Source organism: Schistosoma haematobium (genome assembly GCF_000699445.3).
Source record: "Schistosoma haematobium chromosome Unknown HiC_scaffold_224, whole genome shotgun sequence".
Taxonomy (NCBI): domain Eukaryota; kingdom Metazoa; phylum Platyhelminthes; class Trematoda; order Strigeidida; family Schistosomatidae; genus Schistosoma; species Schistosoma haematobium.
In genome coordinates this window covers 38,303-54,892 of record NW_026137053.1, presented here as the reverse complement: position 1 = coordinate 54,892, position 16,590 = coordinate 38,303, and the positions used below count along the sequence as shown (strand labels likewise).

The window sequence follows — 16,590 nt, the reverse complement described above, 5'->3', positions numbered from 1 at the left end:
AACAAGACGGCAATAATTTGCTAAAATGGGAAAACTTTTAACAGTATTTAAGCTTAAAAATAATCCATTATTCACCAGTTATAAAGTATAATCTCATTCCATTATGCCAAAAAAAAAAATAAAGCATTGCAGATTGATCATCTGAATAACTGAGTTTTCCTGATTATATAAATCTAACAGTGAGAGATTTCCTGGCAGATGTTCATGGAAGCCCTTGAAAACATGATGATGAGAAAAGAAACTTAAGTGTCATTGATTAATAAGCATTGCCTAATATTTAATACGTAAAGAAGCTCCCAGTAAGTGGAATGGAAGCTTAAGAGCACAAGTTCTGAAGTAAAGGACATAAAACACATGAAAATAATCATTTCAAAATTTCCAATTCCTGCAACAATTCATACTGTTTGACACTAAAACCAGCAAGGTCTGTTTATTAAAAGTACTTACTTGAAGCAACCATAAAGGATCTCACCAAACACTAATAGTCGAGTCAGAGCTATATGGGAACTGTCATCTGCTTTTGCAAACCTCAAGTGGTGTCCGTCGGGTGCCATCCTCGCTTTCTTCTTCATTCTCGCTTCTATCAGACATCATAGACATACTGATGGAAATAAATATTCTCGTCCACTGAATTCTCGGGTATTGATCTTCTACCATAGAGGTTCACTTATCGACTTAGGTCACAAGGAGATCACATAGTCCTGTTTGGTGAAGACACTGATAAATGCAGTCTTCTGCTGCATTGATCAACACCACCAGAATGTTTGGAATGACGCTTCTCTCCTCTAAATGCAAGTTATTGTCTAATAAACTGTATCTATAAAATAACAAAAAGAACTTAACGATAAGAGATGAAGCAAGCCTAACGCGTCCACAACTTCACTTATATTCGAAGTCTCCCAGCAGCTCCTAATCGGTCGCTGTCTCACGAAATCACAGCACGCATTCAGAAAGCTCGTTTGCTTTTTGCCAACTTACGCTTCATCACCCATGACGAAGGAGAGATATCCGGCTCATCAATTGTCGGACGAGCTTGGTATATTTGCAATACAGTTCGTTTTGTTCTTACTCTTACGGATGCGAAACGTGGTCATTGAGAGTAGAAGACACACTCGTAAAAGTTACTAAAGTATAATCATGCGACGGCCTCATGTAAATATTTGATCTGCTGCCATCACCAGGTAAGTAATAGTAAGGTTGACGCAAGGTATTACGCGGAATGATGGTAAATCAGTTGATCGTAGGTTGTGAATCTCCATCGACTCCGAGACGGTTGGGTCACGTGTTTTTCATGCATGAACACCGATTACCACTACGCTCAACGCTGACTAGTGCGTTGGGAATGGTTCGAAGAAAGCAAGTGGCAGCCAAACCAAAACGTGGCATCAGGGTTTGAAGCCTACAAACTTCAAGTCTAAGCCAGGTTGATAGATGCAGACTACTTGATTGGGGGTCTGGTGTGAGATCATCGTAAACTTCAATGGTTAGGTAATACCAAGATACAAGGTTCGCCAATCCATCACAATGTATACACTCTCTGTCTTCCGCTAACTGCGAGATTAAAAATCGCTTCTTATATCTTTCTTCACGTATCATGCGTCCTTATATATAATCTTTCTTTTATATATTATCACCAATGAATGTAACCACTTCTATGAATTTGGTGTTGATTTTGTTGTGTTAGAATGTGAAGTGTCAACTTGGATCGATGCATATATGTACCTGATTCTACGTTGTAAATAACTCACGATTGACTGATGTCCAAGGATTTCTACATATACGACTTAATTCATCATTCAGTTGCTAATGTAATTCAAACTCGACCATCAAGTTTAACTTTCGACCTATCATAACAATAATAGTAACAATCAATCTAATACTACTACTTGATATGTTTGAAATATACTAAACATCATTGCATTATGGATAAATAAACTTTTCTGATTCTCTTCTTCATACTTCTAGGTATATTAACAAATTCTAAAAAGATTAGAAATAGTAAGTGAATATTTAACTGATGAATTAAAAGGTTACATGGATAAAATGCATAAATTAAATATACATTTATCACGTACTACAAAACATCATCAATTATGCAATTAAATTATATATTAATAAATTATTAAAATTATGAAGAAGAAAAAAACAACCCCACCTATTATTATAATGATAGTTTGGTTTTCTTTCTTTTTTTTTAATCATTCACTCTTTCTTTTTTTCTTTTTCTTTATTATTATTCAATGTTAATCAGTATTATAATAATTTCTACCGGTTATTTTTTATCATTGGGAAATGATTAATCATTTATCAATCTAATATTATTATTATTATTATTTATATTATATCATCTTATTGTGATTAATAATTATTCCCTTAGAATCTAATACGATAGAAATACCTCTTTTCTTTTGTTTGGTTGTTTCCTTAGTTTGTTTAGTTCAGTATTTAGTACATCAAACCTTATATCTATATATATCCAATATGAAAATTATTCATTCTCCCTTTATTGTATGAATCCCTCTTTTTTTTGTTTAAAAACAAACAAACAAAAAAAGAAACTTTATTAAAAGTGTTAAGATAATTGATTTGATAAATAGTTCAATCTTTATGAATGAATAAGTAAAGAAAGAAGAAATATATATATATATATATATACGTGGTTGATTAGACTAATTTAATAATGAATATGAAATTTTCAATGTATTTTAATAAATGATTTCTCTTGTTATTATTCTTATTCTTACGGAGTACTTTTCTTTCTTTCTTAGAATAATTATTGTATTATTTAGTGAGTATTGTTTTACTCCAAATTTTCCATTGATATTTGAGACTACAATGAATCAGTGATGTTATTGGCATATATGCATACTATTTGCATTGCTTTAATTCACAAAATAGATTGATCAATTGAAGTTTTAAATAACAATCAGTCGATAATATCGAGTCACCAGTGATCAATCAATTGTAAGCGTTACCCAATCTCATCATTTCTCTTCAACTTTGCCATTGATGACATTCTGGAAACAGCTCTGATGGATGTAAGTAATGGTGGTGTAGATCTGTTGCCTGGAGAAAGACTTCTCGACGTTGAGTATGCGGATGATATTGCCTTAGTATGCGATAATGCCCAAATCATGCAATCCACACTTAATCAGTTGGCAATCAGTGTCCGTAAGTATGTTATGTAGCTTTGCACCTACGAAGTGCAAAGCACTTACAAGACTGGCAGGATTCTAATCCTGCTGGTATTCTAATTAGTAAACACTTAGTTAAACATAGAACTCTGTATATAACAACCATATCACTAGATGAAGTCACTGATATTTCATCATTCAAATCACACCAGACGCTATGAACACTTAGCGATCTGGCATACCAAGGAGCCATAAGTTAATAAAAATTATTAGCGCTTTTGAACAGATATGAAATAAACTTCAAAGGAAATAGTACAGGCTGTGAATGTAAGTACTTCGACATTTCTATACAGTGACTATTTCAACAGTATCTTATAGGACAATACATGATTGACTGAGAAGAGCTGTTTATGTAAAACTCAGGTTTTTAAAGTATTGGTTATTCCACCCACTAACTTCTACTGTCTAGTATTCTCCAGAAATTACTCACTCTGACCGGTCTTTAAATTAGGATACAGCTTGGAAAGGACCGTATTTGTAGTCCAAAACAAAGCAGCAAGTTAAGCAAGTTGATATCAAAATAAGAAAAGTGGTAGTGTATTTACACTTTCTGCACAGGGAAGTCTCCAACATTTACCCACGAATGCTGACTGGTTAAAAATGGAGTAATCAATGTGCCTTAACCCTAATTCTGTGTGGAACGTCCTATAACTCAATCCATGTCCTGCTAACAAGGGTAATGCATAAATTATTTGACTGCAGGATAGAATCCTAATGACTGCAAGCAAAACTTTGAATACGATTATTAGTTCCCTTTCAAACCAACCGGAGTTAATGGATTAATAAATCATGAGAACATAAGAAGTTCTTTAAATAAATTTTACATTAACTCTTGTTTTTGTTATTATGGATCCTATTTTCCGATTCCTTGAAAGATATCATATTACAAAATCACTCTTGTATTGATTAATGCAAGTCAAGCGAAGTGCGGTGGTCAAAGGTTATTAAACATGAGAGAAAATAACAACCACATCAATCCATAAAACCTTAACGGAAAACTGGTAGAACTATAAAACAGACAAACTGCCTACTGAATAGTAGGCTGTTGTTATGCTGGAGAAATTTTTCAGCAGACTGATGGTACAGAACATATGGAAAGTTAAATCTCCTACTAAGCACTGTTTGAAATAAAATAACTAGTAAATTTGTCAATTTCAGTTATTAAATGTACTCAATACTGACGTAAAACTAACTATATTAAGGGTGTATATACTAAGCGAGATCCACATAAGTAGCCTAATGGTATCATAGAGTATTAAGATAGGTCTACTTAATTAACTCAACATCGACCCAAAATAAAATCTGATAATCCATTAAACGAACCTCCAAAACTTAAAAATCAGTATAAGTTACTTAAAACTATGACCACTTCATTCATAAATCGTTCAATGTTATACCACCAATGAAAAACCTGGATAGCTGTTTCGTTTTAGGGTGGGACTCCACGAACCCGCACTGAGGACCTCCAGTCTCGCGTGCGAAGGCTTAACCTCTCGACCACTGAGTCGGCATCTAACAGTGTTAACCTTAATCAATTAATGATCTTGCAAGACCCTTCATACATCCCCCTGAGGCGGATAACTGTCCACATTCGAAATGGGTTGGACTCTACTGATCACGGCTTCTCTCTAGAACTATTTCGGACCCTAACCAGAAAAAACTAGCTTTTCCTACGACCTTCAAACCCGACAATCGGGAGTTTCGTTGCATGAATTACAAGGACGATAACTAGTCATTAAACGCATTAATCCTTTAGACTAAGCATAGTATCCACACAGTTCACGCAAATCTTGAGTAGTCGCTAACAGCCATGTTTCCAGGCTACGCAGTAATCCATGGCTATATGATTTTCGTGCTTCCTAGAATAAACTAAAAGTATGAAAGATCAAAAGAAGCAAATAGTAACACATTCGTAAAGCATGTCGCTAGAATGTAAAACTGAGACAGACATGAATTACCAGTCACGTTCAGTTGCAATATGTGTTTTATAATGCCTATCACAAATAGCTGCTTAAGAGTAAGCCCGAAAGCATGTAAGGAGCTTTATCTCAAAGGTCGAACCGATCTTAATGTAGATCATACAGACCGACAGAGATATCAGAAAAGAACCTGACTACGCGAATAATCGACTTATAACAGTGTGCCCAAGCTTGTATTTCTAATCCAAGTCGTAAAACAGTATATGACTTGTTTAGAATACATCGACCTATCAAATATCTTTAGCTTCCTCTAATTTTAAAATATGATAAGAATAACCAAGAGCTCAGACACCACGCACAGATTCATGTTTTAGATTACAAATCACATTAAATGTCTCCCGGTTGATAGTCTAGACCTCGGCAGGTTGACCCATGATTCACTGGTCGAAAGTCAGGTTTCGAAGTATATAGGGTAAAATTTTATAATAATAAATAAGAAAATGTAGTAATATTATGAGGTAGTTCCCGTGTTTAAAAGGTTATTTTCGGAATTCCTGATTTCAGATGAGAACAGAATGTGGAATAATAAGCCTCAAGTAATAGTGCAACCCTTTATTTCTAGTCCTATTTTAAGGCATTGTGGTTTCCATTCAAATTTCTTTTGACAGGACAGTAGGAAGGTGGAGATGATCTGGAAAATGTGATGTATTTGCGCTATATATTCAGAACAATCTGGCAATAAATATAATTAACGAGGAGTTTATATGTTAAAACTAATGAAAGTCAATTAAATAAAAGTTCGAATAGTGATAATTATAAATAAAGAAGAGAAAAACTAATATATGTAAAGAATAGTAATTCGTCACACCCTCATATACCGTAAGATGCCTTAAAAAATTACCAGGCGTGATTAAAGGTGTCGAATCGCTTTTGCACACAGCCACAGAAAAGACATATAACGCTGCTAAATTGATTGTTGCCTAAAAACCAGGTATGGCATAGCCGTCTGTACGGTGCCTATGCTTGTGTGAAATCATGGAGTCTTTTTTTCAAAAACAGCCAGTTTAGCAGCGCAATTTATGTTCTCCATCGCTGCTTTCAGTGTTAGAAAATTATGATGTTTAACTCTCCTCTAAATGGTAAATAAATATAGGCTCTTTTCTTCGCAAAGAAGTTATAAAGGGTTTTTGGTTTTGGTATGAAACGACTTTCATACTGATGTTAATAGATGCTTTTAGTCTGTCTCACATCCCACTGTACTCATCAATTCACATCCTTGTGTGAACACATACATAGAGCCCGATCGTTGCTGCTACCTTGACGTGGTGGTCGGGTTCGCCTATCGTGATGACGCAACCGAGCTATACTGGCTGGAACAATAGTTCCTCAATGACAGTTCCTACCACGACAGTCAGGCAGATCGGCTGAAGAGCGGTAAGACTAGAAGCAGCAAACCCAAGGTCCGAGGGACAAGTCATACTGTTGAATTCACAGAGGTGTGACGGCATAAAATGTTTCCTTCAGACAACCAGCATAACAGCGATGCTGCCTTCCCACAAAAAGGGGTTAGAAAAGGTCGACCCTAAAAATACACACCTCACCTTATCCCACGGATATCCGTCTCCGGTGGTAAGGTCCCAACAATTACTCACAAAAAGGTTGAGTGTGACTGACCTCAAGCAGTTGTCCCTTGTGTATTGCGGTCACGCTCTCAAATCATTAAGATCACGTCTAACCCAATTTCCTTTTCAAGTACCTCCAGGAGAACCATTCCACGGTGTGGGTGGTCGGGAAGTGATAACTGCCTTCATACCTCTAACAGCGCTCAAGATCACTGTATTCATAATCAACCTCCCTCTTCAATCCCTTTTATTTTTCCTACATCGAATTTCTACACCAAACTTCATCCTCAAGTGTCACCATAGCCAACGATTCTAGTGCGCAAAACACTCCCAGGTCTACTGAAACCTCGCTCCAAGCTACACATTAGAGCCTTCAACGTACGCACCCTGCTTTAAATCGGCCAACAGGCTGTCCATCTCCATTTTTTAACTTCATCATAGACATACTGATGGAAATAACCTACTCCTCGACTGAATTCTTGGGCATTCATCTCCTTCCAGAAGGTCCGCTTATCGACTTAGAATATACAGATCACACAGTCCTGTTTGGTGAAGACACTGATAAAATACAGAGTCTTCGGGTAGCACTGAGCGACAATGCCAGAATGTTTGGAATGCGCTCCCCTCCCTCTAAATGAAATTTTTTGCTTCAGAACTGGTCTGCGTCAACAACAGAACTAACAATAAGGAGTGAAGTAGTCGAACGCGTCCACAACTTCACTTATATTCGAAGTATCATCAGCCCTAATCGGTCAGTGTCTGACGAAATCTCAGCACGCACTCATAAAGCTCGTTTGGCCTTTACCAACTTACGTCACCTATGACGAAGGAGAGATATCCGTCTATCAATTAGTGGACGAGTATGCTGAGCAACAGCTCGTTCTGTTCTACTTTACGACTGCGAAACGTGGCCACTAATGAACGGTAGAAGATACTCGTAAGTTACTAGTATTTGACCACAGACGCCTCACAAATATTTCTCGCATCTGCTGGGATCACAGGGTAAGTAATAGTGAGGTTCGGATGCAGGGTATTAGGGAATGATGGTAACTCGGTTGTGAATCTTCATCGACTGAGATGGTTGGGTCATGTGTTACGTATGCATGAACACCGATTACCACTACGCTCAACGCTGACTAGTGTTGGGAATGGTTAGAAGAAAGTTAGGGGCGGCCAAACCAAAATGTGGCATCAGTGCTTGAAGTCACAAACTTCAAGTCTTAGCCATGTTGATAAATGCAGACTACTTAGTTGGTGTCCGCGTGACTTTCGTAACCAATGTATGGAGACTGTGGGTGACATGGCTCAGAATCGATCTCAATGGTGTAGGTGTACACACTCTGTCTTCCCTTAAACCATGAGATTGAAATTGCTTTATATCTTTCTTTCTACGAACTAATTCTTTCTTCCTGTATTGTGTCCTTATATGTAATCTTTCTTTTATATATTACCACCATTAGATTAACCACTTCTATAAATTCGGTGTCCATCTTGTTGTGCTAATGAGGTGTGGCAACTTGGACCGATGCATGTGTGCCTGGTCCTACGTTGTAGCTGACTGACTGACATACATAAGGGTGAGTAGTCGGACAACACACTAAAGGATTATGGATTATATATTTATTTGGCATTGGAATCAATTAGTGTCAAATAATCCGATAAACATAAGGAGTGGAAAACCATCTTCATCAATAGAGAATCGATTTGAGTTTGCCACTGGGAGAGCGCTACGAAGTACTATACAGCCCGTTTGCAAAAATATTTGACGCACACAAGAGAAACAAATGATTTGATGGCCTGCAAGACATAGTTTTAAACTATCTATGAACGTTAAAGTATACCGAGTTGGTGAACCAAAAACTTCGTTACGCTAATGAGCATCTACATAAGAGATTGTGCAGCTTTGACAGAATCAGAATATCATCATAGGAAGAGCATTAGGTTTCACATTTTCACGAGCTGCTCCAGCAACAATAACAATATGTTTAATTAGAAACGCGAAATCGAGTATTTGACCGATTACTTTTTAACGAATCAAAACAGTATTCTTTTGGAAACCGATTCAGCAAGTAAATACATATTAAAATGTAAACGACTTGTGCTTGGACGACGACAAAAGATACCTGGTATTGTATGCTGAGACTAGTTTCTTGCCTTTTAATTATAGTGCGTCTCTACTGGTTTGTGTTTATCTTCGGCATAACAAAGAGTTAGTCGACTATGTTGATCACTGCACTTAACATCAACTAAAGAGGAACTACGAGTCCTCATTGGGTGACAAATTTTTGCACGGATACGAAAAGCTCAGTTGGCTTAAAAGATCGACCGGAATGAGATGCCAAATGCAATAACCAGAAATAACATTGATAAGACGAATTGCAATGGGACCATTAGATGAATGTGTAGTTAACGTTGGAAAACATATAGCACGGTAAACACAAGCAAACCACCCACCTTTTAGCCTTGGATTAATAGTATCACCTTTACAAATGGTCTTTAGTACAGTGAATCCGCACTGTATATATAGAAGTTGGGTTTTGAAGCAAGTTCTGCAGAAAACTTAAAATGCCAGTGTTTTTGGAAGTTACCCATCCGGTCACTAAACCTTCCTACTTAAACGTTAGCAGATGAGTACTTCTTCAAAGCAAACCACCGCCGTGGCTGAGGCAGTCATTATTCGAAAATGTGTATGTCACGAATTTATTGTACTTTCTCGTTTTGCTACAGCTAGAGCGTAATGCTTGATAGAAGACAACCAGTCGCACAATACGTTGCGTTCCTCAGAGTCGTGATTTAAGAAAAGATGACAACTTTTTACGAGCATCTTCTGCAAGACAGATAAGCATCCAAGAGAATCAAGGTAAGCATATGATGACTGATGAATCATGCATTAGTAATTTCATCTAGACGTACATTTCGGAGTTATGACCCTGACTGGCGAGTAAGGTTTTCTGATTTCTAAAGATCGATTGCAGTATTTTCACGACTACACATAAGAGACCAAATACAATTTTATCACAGGGGTGAACACAATGTGTAAAAACTTGTCTTTTCCCATGAATTATTTAAAATGCATACTTTGTTAATTGACGTTGTAGGACGGTGTCTACATATCCCATTAAAATGTGATCTTATGTAACAGACAATGTTCTATTGATTCTTCACATATCTATTTTTAACAGAAAGAAGTGGAGAACTGAGGTAGCTCCTAACATGTTAGGAATACTGGCGACCAGCTGTTACTGCTTATAAAACTTCTAATAAAAAGTCACTTCGGATTAATAGGACGGACTTACTCGAGTAACTGGTAATCAAAACCCATGACAATTTTCTTATTGAAGATATAATTTCAACGCTGTCATTTGATCTACTGCCGTGTTACTCTTTCAGATCACAAGAGCTTATGAGAGGGGTACGTGAGATGATTAAAAATAAAATTTTCAGCTGACAAAACAAGTACTTGCGAGCAGGAGTGTATTTGGTCGGTAGGAGCTAAAACTCACTATTTACTACCCATTGACTGAAATGTTAGAAATGGTCATATTGAATTTACTAACAGATCAGAACCACATCAGCTATCATGTGTGATAAAGGGATAATAGTTCCAACAGAACAACTCTATGTATTTTTCTCTGGATTATACAATGCTATTAATCGTCATAGTCAATTAGAGCCAACTCAGGTTCGTCATATCCAAGTTGTCCTAAAGTTGGCAAACCGAGTTGTTTCATTGTGGGTTCAATCTCTTTTGAAGCCACTCCCAAGCACCTTTGGCAACGTGGCACTTAAACTAAGGAACAATCGAAATGCGATAGAACAACCTACCTTCACACATTCAATAAACCTTATAGCCAGAGCGATGTCGTTGATGCGTCTACAAGCCTTAAGGCCACTAATCACCACTTCTGGGGGCGGAACGGCGTCTTCTAGATGAAGTTTCTGCATCCATGATCTAGCCTCCCAACCGTCAATTTTTGGATCATCAAATGCATTCACGAAACGGGATCTGAATACTTCGTAAGGCTCGGTTGCATTTACATATTCTGGATTAGTAGAATGGTTTGCACATGGCTTAAAATAAATATATGGGACAGTTTTATGGCAACCTTTAAAAAAACATAATTCGCTAAACAGTTATACTTTTTATAAAGTTGACAGCCGTCGAACGAATCATCACCACAGCCACACAAACGAAAGAGGTGCCTTAAATAATATTCTATGTTCAGTATCTGCAAGTATAAGAATCGAACGTTGAAGGGCAAACAACTTCAGTCTTCAGTAATAAGGATAGGAGGTCTACCGATCTATATTAATCCTTGCAGTTTGTAATACTGTGGAGGTCCAATATCGTTTTGAATATATCTACAGAAGGTGCTGATATTACGTGTCCCGGTAGAGAATCAAAGTAATTCACTACTCGGTGCGAGAAACGAAACTCCAGACGTAAACGATTTGATCTCGGTTTTTGAACTTTCTTCGAATGTCCTCTCAAATGATCGGTTCTAGACGGAAGCAAAAGATAAGACATGTTAATACCAAGGTCATCGTTCAGTATACGATAAGCCAATATTAGATCACCCCGTACTCTACGGTAAGATAACGGAAATAAGTTAAGGTGTCTCAGTCTGTCTTCATAATATAGGCCCGATAGACCTTGTACCATCTTAGTACCTCGTCTTTGGACTCTTTCCAGCATATCTGCTTCGTACTTGAAACAAGGACACGCTGCTTGAATCCCGTATTCTAAATGTGGTCGCACATAAATCGGGTATAGTAATCTAAACATTTCATCGTCTAAATACTGGAAATACCTACGAATTGACCATAATGCCCTATAGCCTTTTGAAGCAGCAGCCTTACAGTGACTAGTGGCTTTGAGATCATTGCTTGATATGACTCCTAAATCTTTATAGTTTCTTGCTTTGGGTAGCACTAAACCACGTAGTGTATAGTGATACGATTCATCAGAGTTATTTAACTGCATCACTACATTTTTATTAGGATTAACTTCTAGTGACCACCTGTCTAACCATGCCACCAATGAGCTAAGATCGTCCTGTAATACTATTCTATCCAACATACTATGTATGGGTCTCCAAATCTTTATGTCATCAGCGAAGAGTAGAACGGATGATTTTGCTACAGTTGGCAATTCATTTACATAAAGTGAAAAGAGAAGAGGACCTAGGATTGTACCTTGGGGAACCCCACTTTTTACAGGTACCCACGAGGAGAGAGCCCCATTAACCCTTACCCTTTGTTTCCTGTCATGGAGAAAGTTACTTATCCAATCCACGACTGTATAATGGACTCCAAAACGTTCTAGTTTGAATTTAAGATCAGAGTGGGAAGCCTTATCAAAGGCTTTACTTAGATCTATGAAAATCACATCCACAGGAGCATTCCGATCCTTTGCCGCAGCCCAATTTTCTGGTGCAATGAGAAGATTTGTCAAGCAAGATAGGCCTTTTCGAAAACCATGTTGTGCCCTGGAGAAAAGATTTTGCCCTTAAGCATAATTCATAACAGATATCCAAATGATTTTCTCCATCAGTGTTACAACTACACTAGTTAAGCTAACGGGTCTATAGTTACTAACTAAATTCCTACTCCCAGCCTTACACACCGGACTTATTATCGCGTATTTTCAGTCTCTGGGCGGTCTGGACTGCCTTAGAGACACGTCAAACAGTATCGCTAATGGTTGAGCAATTACATCTGATAGGGCTTTCATAATCCTAGGATAAATATCATCAGGACCACTGGACTTATCAGGTTTGAGATGCTGAAGTAGCGTTAAAACAGTACCTTCCTCAATGACTACAGGATCCATCAGCGAGCCGTAACGGTCATGATGAATCGTTGGTCGTTCCTCATTACCGATAGAAAACACTTTACTGAAATATTCCGATAAAGCTTCAGCCTTTTCGGTATCATTTTCTGCCAAGATTAATGGATTTTCTTGTATCGAAAGTGATGGAATTCCATCGCTTCTCTGAGTTCGCATTTTATGTACGAGAATAACCGTTCCAGACTATATTTGGAATCCCTGTCCAATTGTTTTTCATATGATCGTCTAGTCTTACTTATCAACTCTTTAAAGGCATTCCTAATCTTACAATAACTGGATCTGTATTGTTCTAGGCCAGTAGAGATGAACATATTCCAGTGCTTCTTGCTTTTTCTAAGACGTTTCCTGACTGTTTTAGTTATCCATGGTGGACTGTTGTTCGGTCTTGGCAGTACCAGGTATGGTATGAGCGGGGACGTAACTATACAAAGCTTACCTTTAAATACAGACCATACTTCTTCAACTGATAACTCCTCTAGAGTTATCTGGTAAGATTCTACGAATATATTCTCCCAGCTTCTCTAAATCATGCGCGTGTCTAATTTTGGGATCAGGGTCGTTTGACTCCAGCACTTTGCTCACAATAATATTCGACGACATCAGATTCTTCTTCTCAGCCACGCTAGGGTGGGTTCCTCTCTTACTATCAGATTTTGGTAGTGCATTTTGTGACTCGCAGTGCGAGTCCACCAATGACTCGCTAACCACTTGAGTACTGCCTACAGATGTTTTCTTTTCGTTTCATTTTCTATGTACTGTGGTCCATTTTTCACCCTTCAGGATACTGGGACTATTTGGAGCTGTGAGGGTTTTATCTAGATCTTCAGAGGAGCATGGTTACCACTATCAGTGTCAGGTGGTACTTCTCCCCCTCGTTAATGTTAACTGAGATTTCACTTTTCCGTCAGTCAAAGTCGGGTGTTTGAGTTTTCTCGTAACAGCGGGTACCACACCGGCACATTCGTCACTGTCAGTGCTCGTGTTATCAGCGCATGCGCCATAGTTCTTTTACAGGCCAAAGCCAATAGGCTCATAGTCTCCTGGATTAGTAACGTCTTATTTGCACAGCAAAACATTCAAAGCCAATATGAGTTAGGCTTCGAAAATCTTTTGTATGCGGTGGGAGTTAAACGGGTGCACATCTTATGGAACCACTTTTTGCATTCATCACACTGCATTCCTTCCTCCACAGGGAACATACAGTTTGGTCGTCCACATTTGTGAGCACTACCAACCATTTTAGTCAGATTATGGTGTAAAACAAATTACGCTCACAGTATGAACACACGTGTCAGTCAATGAGTAATAGGGTACCGCAAGAAAAACCTTAGCAAGATTTCAAAACTTAACCAAAGTACTTTGATATAAACCAAGAATGCTTTTGATGCAACAGCAAGGATAATCACAACAACTGCAAAATCAGTGCCCTTTTGAAACACGTGCCTATGTATTGGGAGAGCATGTTTGTTAACAGCATGTTGCGATTCTTTTTTGAACCTAAAAACAAAAAAAACCATTTAGTAGTGACAGTACTAATTGAATGGGGACATTCAGTTTCAGTTTGGATAGAGCAGGAGGCAAGATGACCTGTGTTATTCTTGGCAATGATGGTCTCTCAATTGATCCAACTTTCATTTGAAAGAGTCGTCAGATAATGAATTCCACTCGCTGATGATTCGATGGGAACGTCGTTTGTCAGCTGATAAGTAAGTTGTTCTGGTCTTGTGAACTATTTTTGCAGTTTCCTCGTGAATGCTCTGTTTTGAAAGATGAGAAAAATGAAGGCATATAAGGTATAAATTTATCACTACATAATTGGAAAACCGTGATAAAATCTTCTCTAGTTCTTCGATATGACGACTGTAATAGGTTTAGTTTAGCCAGTAGAACATGATGGAGCTGCAGTTGGAGCACTACTACAACCATTATCACAAAGGTATGAATAGTTACAAAAAATTGCCAGTGCAAGATACTCAATGTTCCTTGACCGGACATCTTCAGCAATAGCTCACTGTGGGAGCAAACAAACCAGCTTCCAGCTGAAGTGGAAAAGACCCTTGAAGTGGGTAGGACATACATTGAGAAAACCACTAAACTGCATCACCGGTCGTGTGCTAACTTAGAATCCTGAAGGGAAACGGAGAAGTGGGAGGTCGAAGAACACACTGGGTCGAAAATTAGAAGCAGACATGAAAAGGACGAATAGTGACTGGAAACAACTGGGAGGGACTGCTCGTGAAAGGTTAGGATGGAGAATGCTGGTGGACGGCTTATGAAACTCCGCAATGGGTAGCAGGCGTAAGTGAGTAGGTACGATTGACCCAATGGAGTGGAAAGAACTAAGAACACCACGGTATGTAGTTTTCACGTTTTCCTGAAAGCTTATTACCACAGAGTGAGTTCAGTAGGTATTTAGAATTTTAGAGATCAGAGTAAAGCTAATTAAAACGTGTCACATGTCGTTGTGCTTTTGAAATCTTCACCAGCCAGCTCCGTGGAGGATTTTGATTGCCCAACATCAACGTTTGTAACGTATACGCTTGTCGCTCACCTCTTGTCTGTTGAGTGTGAATTGGTCTTAGTAGTTCTCTTTTCTGCAGGAATGTCAGTTTTAATTAATTTTCTTCATCTAAGCTAACTAAGCATCATAACGATGTAAATACACAGTTATTGAAGTTTGCTCCAGGTTATTGTTTGACTTTTCATGGATTTATTACGCTTAGGCACTTAAATACGTTTATCTTAAATTTATCATTAACAAGTATATGGATATCTGTTACTTGTTTAATGAAAGCTGTCAATATAAAGTTTTTCTAGAGTATTTCGTCTGGTTTGCTGGATAAATTTACATTTTTTACGTCAGAACATGTTTTGGAATAAATTATTTGTATCATAGTGCTTCAATTTCTCTACTCGTCACTAACCACAACAGTCGTTTTAAATATAGACTTGATGTTTTATTCGTCTTTTGATTAAAACTCCCGTAGATTATGTGCTTTTATTAAAAAAATCAAATTTTATGTGCACATATCTCTTGTTTTAACTTGTATACTTTTCTGAATATCAAAATCATAGTTTACTGTAGGTATCATTACAAAGGTTTGATCTGGTAATTTCGAATAAATTGAGCATTGGGTAGATTGTTATAAATAAATAATATATTTGTAATATCTCAACGTGTTGCTCCGTCGTACTAATTAAACTTGGATTAACTTTACTTCGGTTGTGTTGTGTGGCGTCGAGTCGAAATTGACTATGAACACCACTACAAAGGAACGCGTACCAGGATATCCATAAAATCCCCCGGAAGCCAAATATCAGAAGGCAGTCAATGGAGCAAGTCGAGATATATTTGCTGGCGATCTCGTGGTATCGAAAGAATACCGAGGTCGTGCCAGGATAAAAGCTTGGCTACTGGGCGTGACTGGATTCGCGCGAGGTCACAATCGAAGTAAGTATAATGGATGTTTTTAGCACAGTCAAACAAAGAGCACATTAAACAGTCACTGGTACAATTGGTTATAATAATAATTGTTTCCACTGAACCAATCGTGTTCTCGTGATAAAAATAAGTCACTACAGTTGTTTGGTCTCTGAAGATGTGGCTTACACTAAGTAACGAAAGGTCAGAAAATATAATTTTTCCACTCATTGGGATTTTACAAACATGTATTACTTATTTAATCATAACTTACCAGTTCTGTTCGCCCTTCTTCATCTGCTTTCTATCAAAATCATATGGGAAGATGGAACATTGCACTTCTAACACAGTGAAATGATATTTATTGCTGATTATTCTCATGAATATAGGTCGTTGAGGGATGTTTTTGACGTGACAGAATGAAAGACGCTATAAATCAAACTGGTTTGTTAGTACTGCTGACAATTGTTCGGTGGATTACAGATATTTTCGTTTAAATTACTTGCGCTTCCAGCGACTCTAAATACTGTGTTGTTTGGTCGAGGTTAGGATGATGTACCTCTGTGCACCGAAACAGATGAAT

At 37.7% G+C, this 16,590-nt stretch overlaps 1 protein-coding gene across 1 annotated transcript; it reads right to left on the bottom strand.

Annotated features, from left to right (window-relative positions):
* Positions 1-4,900: 4,900 nt before the first annotated feature.
* Positions 4,901-11,254, bottom strand: COX5A_2 (Cytochrome c oxidase subunit 5A). The gene is made up of 4 exons (XM_051212679.1): positions 11,003-11,254; positions 10,876-10,964; positions 10,561-10,841; positions 4,901-10,525 (listed from the first exon to the last, which is right to left on the bottom strand). The coding sequence occupies exons 2-4, from the start codon at positions 10,907-10,909 to the stop codon at positions 10,463-10,465; spliced, it is 378 nt and encodes a 125-aa protein (XP_051064065.1). The 5' UTR covers positions 10,910-10,964; positions 11,003-11,254; the 3' UTR covers positions 4,901-10,462.
* Between the last annotated feature and the right edge of the window lie 5,336 nt (positions 11,255-16,590).

Bases quoted from the DNA above. Each gene is read 5' to 3' on its own strand.
- COX5A_2 (XM_051212679.1), bottom strand. From the start codon at position 10,909: ATGATTCGTTCGACGGCTGTCAACTTTATAAAAA. The intron at 10,842-10,875 runs GTATAACTGTTT...GTTTTTTTAAAG, and splicing joins GGCTGTCAACTTTATAAAAA to GTTGCCATAAAACTGTCCCA. The intron at 10,526-10,560 runs GTAGGTTGTTCT...ATTGTTCCTTAG, and splicing joins GGTTTATTGAATGTGTGAAG to TTTAAGTGCCACGTTGCCAA.